The 10,011-nt window shown below is 50.6% G+C and overlaps 2 protein-coding genes across 2 annotated transcripts; one reads left to right on the top strand and one right to left on the bottom strand.

Annotated features, from left to right (window-relative positions):
- Positions 1-5,945: 5,945 nt before the first annotated feature.
- On the bottom strand, positions 5,946-6,425 carry PpBr36_05146 (uncharacterized protein; the record flags this gene model as incomplete). The annotated part of the gene is made up of 2 exons (XM_029892304.1): positions 5,946-6,083; positions 6,258-6,425. The coding sequence occupies 2 exons, from the start codon at positions 6,423-6,425 to the stop codon at positions 5,946-5,948; spliced, it is 306 nt and encodes a 101-aa protein (XP_029750314.1).
- Positions 6,426-7,718: 1,293 nt separating this feature from the next.
- Positions 7,719-9,399, top strand: PpBr36_05145 (uncharacterized protein; the record flags this gene model as incomplete). Its single annotated transcript, XM_029892303.1, has 3 exons — positions 7,719-8,160; positions 8,285-8,614; positions 8,705-9,399. The coding sequence occupies 3 exons, from the start codon at positions 7,719-7,721 to the stop codon at positions 9,397-9,399; spliced, it is 1,467 nt and encodes a 488-aa protein (XP_029750313.1).
- Positions 9,400-10,011: the final 612 nt, after the last annotated feature.

Here is a 10,011-nt window from a genome sequence, read left to right as displayed (position 1 = left end):
GTTTTGGCAAATGGGACAACTGGTCAACCTCGAAGAGTTTTATTTTTTATTTTTTTATCTTCGTTATTGGCTTGGCACCCGGTGGTTGGAAATGGTAGCTTCTTGAGACGCACGAAGCTTGGAATGGAGCACGACCCTGATCTCGGAGTGAGCGAGAATTTCTGGAGCATGGAAATTCCCGGCCCGAATGAGCCTTTCTCCCCTGCAAGTCCCTGCTTTCCGTGTAAATCAGGATGCGTGCTATATCATTAATAATATCGTTCATTCGGGTGAAGTCAGTCGGCGGCCCGGTTTGAGAACAGGATTTTGACGGGGTCATTAATGGAGGCAAGGTAGTCTAGACCCTTTCCCGTTTGGTATTTTCTGTTTATGCTAGCTGGTTGGGCTTCTCATGACAGCATTGATCAAGGCAATAGAAACATAGCCCTGGGGTTGCCGAAGGAGAGCTGACGGAGGGAGGGGCCGTATTGTAGGGCATTTTGGCTAAAAGCAGATCAAACAAATGCCGTGAAGAGTGGTTTGGTGGCCCACCCTGCTGTGTCTGCTGGCCTAAGGTCTAATCTGGCCTCCGAAGCGCCCAAATCGGTGAGATAATCGGTACCGCTGGCTTGGGCAAAGTTGCAATGAGAAACAAAAAGATGGAGGCGAGGTCGAGTTTTCGAGGCTGTGAAAATCCAGCTTGACCTCGACTAGATCTGAGTGGGGCATGGTTGTACAAAATCAGGTAAGAATGCGAGAAGGATGCAGCAGCATTAGTTAAGGTTTCCTGCCTCCTTTGAAAGCTTACCAATGCTCCTTCCCTTCTGCTTTTGTTGGCGTTACATCTAACATTGCCACATTCTTCACGCAAGTTGATTTCTCTCGTGTAGAAGGGCCCTGGAGTACCCCGCCTAGAATTGGGTGGGAACTAGATTGGAAACATACGAATCCCTCGTGCCAACTCTCAATCCGATTCCCTGCGTCTAATAAATCCTTAAATACTTCGCTGTTATGATATATCAGTTCTAAGTGCGTATAGTACGAGAATCTATCGAAGGCTGAATTTCTTTTTTATCCCAATTGCTGCGTTGCATGTCGACCAATAGATACCTGTATACATACTATGGCCACTCCTTGCCCATCAGGACTTTCAAGTCCCACGTCGTCAGCAGTGTGATCGGCAAATAGCCGATTGCTACAAGGCGACTCAATGCCAGGCGTTATAGCTGCCATATTGGGGCTTCTTTCACTTGTCGTTGGGGAAACGATCGCTCCTGTCCGAAGCCATTGGGGGGCTGTCGTCGCGACGTTGTCTTATTTTGCAGAGAGTACCATGGCTTGGGAACCCAGCTAGGATCTCAGATCTTTGCTCTGAAGTCTATCAAGGCTGGTAGTTCATCCCAAGTTCACAACTACGACGTGGCAATTACCAATTATTTGTCCAAGAGTCGCGCCAAGCGATCTCGTTCGTCTCATCTCCCCCCCAAAATACGACGTCACTATGAGCATTAGGGAAAGTTTCGCGGCTAGCTTGAGAACTGGGCCTGAATGAAGCGAAAAAAAAAAAGAAGAAAAAAAATTTAAACCTAGCCTGGGCAGGTAGTAATCAACGCCGGGGGTCCCCATGCCCTTGTAGTACATACAAACAGTGCAGTATATCGTTATGGCCTGTATGGCGTTTATTCGGCCCTGTCCACATTGGCCGACATATCCTCCAGCTATCGTACCGACATCCTGATTGCTTGTACGACCGAAAAAAAAAGAGCTTTCGTTCGGCTATGGCTCAAAGAATCTGTACCTGCAGCTAGTTAGGGCCTAGTGGCAATCAGACGGCATGTTGAAAAGATGGGATGAAAATTATCCTATGAGCTAATCTAGCACCCGCTTGCTCCGCAAGTTGGTACCTGCATATGCCGGACATTTAACAGCACCTTCCACTATGAAAGGCCACCACTTCGAGAGAGCAACATATTTTGCTTTTTCCTCGGTCCAACCATCGGTCACATTCGCCAACCCGGCGTATCTTTACTTGAGCATGAGCCGGCGGCAATTGTGCTTGATTCAATCTCGATGCAGTCAAGGAACGCCCGTTACAAACATCAACAAAATCAGGAGAAGAAACCAAGACCCCGCGAAAATCGGATCCTGCGTACCATGACTGCCGAGGAAATGAAAGGAGTAGCATTACTGCTGTTTCTTCTCCACCGGTCAGGGAGGAAAGAAAATAAAGGAAAAAGCAAAAGAAGAGGAAAAAAAAAAATAAAAAAATTGATGCCCCCGGCATTACCTTCATTCATGCTTACTATTCAAGCGCGTACAATGAACGTTCGATCCGTCTACTCTACTCCTTCGCCAAGGCTCAGATCGGCTCTTCCGACTTGGCTGGAACCCCAAAGCCGATCGTTCTTCCGACACAGATGGAGCGTTGACTTACTCGGCGTATACATATCTCTTGTCACATTTCACTCTGCAGGCGTATCGACAATGTGACGTAGGTCGATTGGAATATCAGTATTCTTGGCGGCACATCGTCGTGTCGTTGCAGGAGAGTAAAAACACACGTCCATTTCTGGATCACAAGGCATGACTGGATAACCGTGGTTGGCTTTACGCAAAAGAGAGCTGTTGTCCATGCCTCCGTAGACTGGCCAACTCTAATGGCTGCATGCTTGGCAGGGCTTGAGGGAGGGATGAGGGGTGTAACTGATCAACCCCCTGTTCCAATGCTACCCACGTCGAGGGGGAGTACCATGGTCTTTGCATTCTCGCCTCGCACGGCCACAATCTTCTCTTTGGTACTCCAATGTATAGGTTCCCATGGAGCTGGTTTGGTCGGTACATTTATTTCTCCACGTCATATTTTGTCAATTTTGGCTCAATTCGGTTGTGCGCCCAGGCTTATAGGCACTTCCAACAGATTTGCTACTAGACTCGTGAACCACGACCAGCAGACAAAGATGACAGGACAGCTCGGAGACAAAGGCTGCTAGCAGTTTCGGTCTGCCCTATTCAGCAATGGGCCCACCCGGCTCTGTTTTCCGGCACGCTCCAGCTAGCAAAGCGACAACAACACGCACCCCAGTATTCCCCATGCGATGATGTTCCATTGATCCCCCACTGCGGTTCCCGACGCTCATGGGGCGTGGATCGATCGTGCCAGGGAAGGGGCGGTAATCTTTTTCTTCTCTCTCTTTTTTTTTTTTTTTTTTTTTTTTTTTTTTTCCCATACGCTTTACTTTCCCCAGAAATTAAAGGATACAATTAATCACACCGTTGACTTGCCATAAGCTTGCGTTACACAGGATTGCTCTCGGCATCGAGACGGAATGGGTCGACGACGTGTAGATGCTCACATGGGGTGCAGACCAGGCCGGTCAACCACTCGGGTTGCCTTTATGGTTCCAACTCGGATGGTCAGGTCGGCTCCCCGCCTTCTGATCGTCTCCCAGTTATCATCAACTCGACCGCAACTCGACAGCGCAAAAAAGCACGACCCCAGAGTGACGTAGTTGCCCACCTCATCTCGGGCTCTTTGCTGGAAATGCGTGGTAAACATGCACTGTACACCGACCGACTCGCTATTGCTTGGATATGGCGGCGGCTGTATTAGACCAGTATCCACCCGAATTGTTGTGGGAGGGTAAGGCAGTGGCTGGGTATTCTAGACGAAGCTGCCTACGGCACCTAGTTTAGCGGTCTACTGTAGGTACGTGCGGGAATGCTAAGTCGGGACTTTTTGGATCCCCAGCATAGACCGCCCTTGCCCCCTTGACACCCACCATGCGCCATGATGGGATGGGGGAGTTTTTACCTACACTATGCTTGCTGCACATCAAATCGGTTAATATTCCAGATTGACTGCCCCTGGCCCAGACCAAGATGACGAGTGAGGGGAGGTGGATGTCTTTCATCGACACCCTTTCGTCTATGTCGGTGAGCCCGATAATGGCACTTCATTATGACACCTTTTACCGTCAGAAAGTTAGCATTGCAGTTTCAGTGTGGGCTAACCGAACAAAGACCCGATTCTTCCAAGTTGCTGGACATGATGGCCAAATCTGAAATGCCCATTTCCCTACAGGCATTCGAGCCTGCCGAATGTTGAATTATTGACCAGCAGATTAATAACGGGGGGCCTTCGGCGCGGCGGAGACAAAGAGATGGCCATCGCATATCCCTTGTTCCCAGCCTCAGATCAGTGGCATCGTCCCCAATTTTTTTTTTTTTTTTTTTTTTTTTTTTTTTTGGTCATCTAGACTAGTCTCTTTTTCAACTTTCTTCTTGGGTCTGCCTCTCCACACTCGTAGGCCGACATGATCTGCGATCCTCGTCCGTTGACTTGATTAGACGAACCAGGGACGCGGTCGGTTTGTCGGTTGACTTCCCCTTTAGGCTCACCTAGGCCTGCATCACATATATATACTTCCTGTACCCATTATCAGCAGGTGGAGGATAAATAATGCTACTCTTGGTCCTATATGTTCTGCTTTCAAAGGGAGCCCGGGCAGTATCCTGGCCCATTCACGGTCGCCGGCACCTCCTTGTCTGGCAAGCAATCATATTGAACGCATATCGGCGCTAAATAGGAATTTATTATCTGCCTTATTCTTTCATCTCTTTCACTGTTGCTTTTTGCTCCTTTTTTTGTTCCTTTCCCCTGCCAAGCCGGCACCTACACGCCAAAACGACGAGGACTGTCCCTGGAATCCGAGATCAGTAGCTAGCCTCTTCACACCCCACTTGAGACCGAGGGATATTCGAGGAGCACCACAGTCCCATTCCCTGCTGATGTGGCGCTGCTACGAGGATCAGGTCCGAAATCTTGAAAGTGCGGCTCAGATCTGGTATCGATTTGCTTGGTGGCCACAGGGCATACATACTGTGTATTTGGCAAGCAAACTGACTTACTACCCAGACACCCTAGAACGCATTAGTGGTAAGATCCGTATGTCCACCTCCTGGGGGGCGCTTCCTTGACCTCACGATAGCCTCTCCATCCATCCAATTTCTTTGACAGGCCCTTCCTTGACCTGCACCTCCCCTGCAGACTCAACTATCCAAACAATGGTGTACTAGCAGCGCTACTACTGGACAAAATGAGTGTGGAGTTTGGTACCTGGTGTCCCAGCGCAGTGGCGTGCGTGATGGCAAGTGCTCGCTCGCCCGCTCGCCAGGAATGCTAATAAGATACGGGGATCACCGTCCACCTTGGCTCATGATCTCCACAATGTGTTAGTTGTGAACCACCTTGACATTGGGTTTCTGTGGTCAACAACAAAGTCGCATCTCATACAAGTATTTGGGATTCAGGTTCTCGCTTAGCTTACCTGAATAATAACAATCCATCCCTAAATTCAGCAGGAGCCGTCGAATTCGAATCCTTCTTCTTCCCTTCTCGAGGCCAAAAGACAACCTTCCGGCCGACCGCCTCCGCCCGTGCCGTCACTCGTTCTGTTCGTCCTACGTTCCGTCATCACCGGCTGTCGTCGAATCTTTCCGAAAGCATACCTCGATACAGACAGACCGTGCACACAACGAACCAAACTTGGGCTCGTTGTCTGAGTAAAAGGGCCTAGGAATTGTCTGCTGTGCAGCAAATTTCCAGTCAGTCGTTCGTTCAGATTGGTCTGCAGCAGGACTGGAGGCCAAGGGGTAAAGGGGCGTGTGCTTCCAGGCTTCGGAGGGTGGTATCCTCAGCTTCCCAAAACAGCACACACCAATCAATCTTGGGGGGCCCTAGGCGCAGACAGCAGCCGCTCTCGACCAGCACACAGTAATAACCACGACGAAAATAAAATAAAACAGAAATAATCGGCCACGACACAACCATCCATACGACATCGATCCACGCACCCCTGTTTTCTGTCAACAGGTACCCTCGCGAGGTACCCGCGGGCTAGGACAATCCAATTTAATCACCCAGAGGTTGAGAACCAAGGGAAATCAAAGCCCTACCTCTTTTCCTCTCAGTCAAGAAAAAAAAACCCCCAGTTAAAAGAATTTTTCTCCGAATCTGGTTTTGAAATCCTTTTCCTCTTTTGGGAGTTGCGCAGAACCGCTACCTCGTCCATCTTTTCAAGCCGGGATTGCTCATTCTGCAGGTCCTGCGATACACACATTCATTAGTTTATATCCAGTCGCATGGTCCAAATATCCCCGCCAGGGCCCAGTTGAAAAAAAAAACCCCATGCAAGCAAATCGTATGTAGGTACTTACCGCCACCCAAGTCGATTTGGCCCAAGTTTCACTCAAAACGAAACATGCCGTCTCTGCCTTACCAAACACCCACCATTGCCAGCACTAGCAACCCCATTATCCATATTCATCCCATATATCCACCAGACTTGGATCCTATCACACCTTTCTTTAGAAACCTTGCCCGGCAACAATGCTGATAACACCAGCAACCAGAACCCCATATCGAAAACATTACCCTCTGCCCTCATTTGTTGACGAGCTGTTGACCGGGCAGTCACAAAAGAAAAGTTGACCCTTCCTCCTAGCCCATCCTCTGTGCACGCCTGGTGCGTACAACTTCGCTTCGATAGCTCGGTTGATCCCTTTTAACCATTGCATCCACCCATGCATCCCGCCCGCATCCCAATGTGCCACACCCGCCCCAGGGAATAGTGCCCTCCAGTTGCTCCCACCATAAACTCGCGCCCGCAGTCGGAGAGCGACTGGCACGCCCATAACCATTTCTTAATAGCCTGGTAAACAGGGGAGCCAGCACTCATATGCTTGATATGTCAAGTGCCGTGTGTGCCTTGACAACCTGCGTCTCTTCCTTAATCCTCCTCATCACCTCCCCCTCCTCCTCCTCCTCCTCCTCCTCTAGATCCCTGTTCCACCGATAGGTACACCCAAGGCTACATAGCTAGGCATGTATGGAAGCCAGCCATCCAGCAAGAACCGCCAAGTCTCGTTGTGGGTGTAATCCTGAGCCGTGTCACCCCGCAAACCCACAGCCATCGATTGAAGCAGCCTGAACTCTCGCTACCTGTCTTTCGCGCCTATTGTTTTCCAGGCTGCCCTGTTCGCAGGCTTACTCTAGAGCCTGCACCACATGGGACCTATGGTTCCGTTTCCACAAGCCCTTTTTTCATGCCCTGTACTTCCGCTCTCCAAGCTATCAGCTAGTCCTTTAACGTCCATTAACACATAGAAACGTCCAATCTAGGCCATCTCCACCTCAACCAGGACAGCAACAACGACGGTCACCATTGAAAACTTAATGCAAGATTCGATTCGCAATATTCACTAATTCCGCACCCAAACTTCATGCGACATTATCGTGTTGAATCAATCTTAACCATCGATAAATCCGGTTGACTGTCTCCAGTCACACTGATTCCAATCGATAATTTCATCCCATCCTCACCTATTTGATCATCTTTGGGACACCTGGTCGACATTCGCCCCAAGGACAAAAAGAATCAAAGGTTACACAAGAGCGTGTGCTTGGCTGTTTCGGTTGGCACCTATTGCCCGCTGAATCAAGGATCCAGTGCCTGAAGATTAGCTAGTAAGCCCTACTCTTCTGGTCTTGCTGAAGGTAATCAGCAGAGAGAGATCAGGTACGGAAAGCGAAGTGTACCAAAAATAATAATCAGGAACAGACTTTACCTCACCTGGGTACTTCAACAACTCAAGGTCTTGCTGAACAACGGCCTGACAGTACACCCAAGGCGAGCAGACTGCTCCCCCTTTCTTGACCAGATCTGAGAGCGGGCACTTTTATGGCAGTCGTTGTTTCGCCACATTCCCACAAACAACTGGATCTCAGGGGGTCAGGTCACAACACCCACCAAACGCCACATTCGCCAGGACTGATGACAGAGATAATGTCTTACCAATATCCACCGCCGCCTCCCAACGGCACTGAACTGGGGCTACAGCCCTCAGGTTACATGCCTGCATATGAGGGCCTTCCACACCCCGAAATGGGCCTGAAGCCCGAGTACGACCATGGCTACTCACCACGAGATCGCCATGATACGTTGGCCAGAGCATTGAAGTTGAAGAGGGTCATGTCGACCCCAAATGTCAGGCAAGAAATGCCTCCGCCAATGCAAGCCCCGCCATCATTTAGCCAACAAAGGCTTGACGAGCATTCCAATATGCTTCAGGATGGAAAGAAAAGAAACAAGCTAGGATACCATCGCATATCTGTTGCCTGCAGTGAGTCGTTTGTCCCGTCGGTCGGTCGGCTGGTCGGTAATGGACTTTTTGTCATGCTTCAGGGGGTCGCGACTCTTGCGCATATGCCTAAAAGACTGACCAACTTCGCCTCTAAAACTCGCAGACCATTGCAGACGCCGCAAAATCAGGTGCATTATCTCTTCGGATGATCCTGAAGGCCGTTGCATCAACTGTATTCGGCTCAAAAAGGTATGCACCTTTAGCGCTGTAGATACACAGCCCGCGCCCGAACCTAGGGGGAAGTCAGGGACTCGCTCGGTATCAATGGCCGGAAAGGCCAGCTCTGCAACCGCTTCACCAGCGATACCCCACTCAGGGGGACATCAAGGAGAGATGTCGTATCCAGCACATATTGGCATGCCTCCGATGCCGCAGATGGTACCATCACGGGCCTTGAAATCAGCCGGTGATGCTTTCTCCCCTGATAACAAACGTAAGTGTATTGACAAAAAAAAAAAAAAAAGAAAAAAACTTCTTAAGACGCACCGATATGAATTGTCTGACCGGATATCCTGGTATCCAGTACCTGCAGCTCTACCCACAACCCGAAGCTTCGAGTACGGACACGGCGGAATGACAAGTTGGATGGGGCCAGACGGAAGCCCCAACACAACTAAGCCGGGCGACATGGGCTCAAACTGGAGGCCTTATGCGCAGGAATCCCCAGTCACGCCTGTGACATTCTCCCCCTATAGCGCTCACGCTCCCACCCCATCCACGACATGGGCGTCGCCGACAACCACGGATCCCGCCTCACGCGACGACATGGCTTGGTCATCGTACCCGCCGCCGCAGCCGCGCTCGATGTCCTTTGGCTCCGAGAGCATGGGCAGCCCACAGAACCATCACTCTCAACAGCAATACCCATCAATCTCCCAAATGGCCGGATCGGGCGCGCGCCAGTACGAGCGCAAGGCATCAGCCCCAATGCCGACCGACATGTATCCCCCACCGATCGCTACCAGCGTCGAAGTGATGTCGGGCTCGACGACGCTCGATCACGGTGTCTCGCTCTCGGCCGGTGCAGTGCCGCCCGCAAACTATGGCACATGGCAGCACCCCTCATATACGTATGCTGCCAAGCCCGACGGCGCCTACCAGAGCTGGTACGGCGAGAATGACGCCACTCAACCCCTGGGCTCTGACGGCCAAGTGGTCCACCCGGCGGCCGGCGAGAACCAGCAGCACGCAGGGGCCTTGTACTATCCTACTCGATAACGATCCTCTCAAGTTGGTGTCGGGGTGAACAAGTTCGGTGTGTGCGCTTGATTGCTGTTGTTTGTTTGCCGATATAGATTGTTCATCATCTAGGCAAAACTCTTTGTCGCGGGTTTTGTTTTGTTTTCTTTGAAGGGCAAAGGGGACCAATGTCCTCTTCCCACCATGAAGAAGAATCAGGCCCGAGAGCGGATCCCATTTTTGGAGCCTCGACCTGTTTGGGAAGAATACGGGGTCGTGGCCGTGGCGTCGTTGGAGATCAGGGTCTGAGCGCGCCACAACGCGCAATCCCTTGGATATGAAACACGTCCAATTCTGATTTACACCAGGATCAACCACTTGAATCAACATTTGGAAACCGCAAAGCCTGGAAACATCCAAGTGAAGGTAGGGGAGAGTCGGACATTCTCCCAGACATCGGGATGAAATTTCTCGGCGGAGGTGGCAGGAAGGAGGAAAACAAGGTGGAAAAAATGGAGAGTCCGGAGTGGGAAGATGTTGAGTTTTTGCCGAGCTCTGCACCTATCTGCGCCCATGGGTTCTCGGTACCTTCTCCGAGACAAACTGATTTGGCGATCGAGATTGGTGGAACGCGCTTGTCACTCTTGACCC

Source organism: Pyricularia pennisetigena, chromosome 6 (assembly GCF_004337985.1).
Source record: "Pyricularia pennisetigena strain Br36 chromosome 6, whole genome shotgun sequence".
NCBI lineage: Eukaryota > Fungi > Ascomycota > Sordariomycetes > Magnaporthales > Pyriculariaceae > Pyricularia > Pyricularia pennisetigena.
The sequence above is the reverse complement of the archived record's forward strand: the minus strand, read 5'-3'. Positions and strand labels throughout refer to the sequence as shown.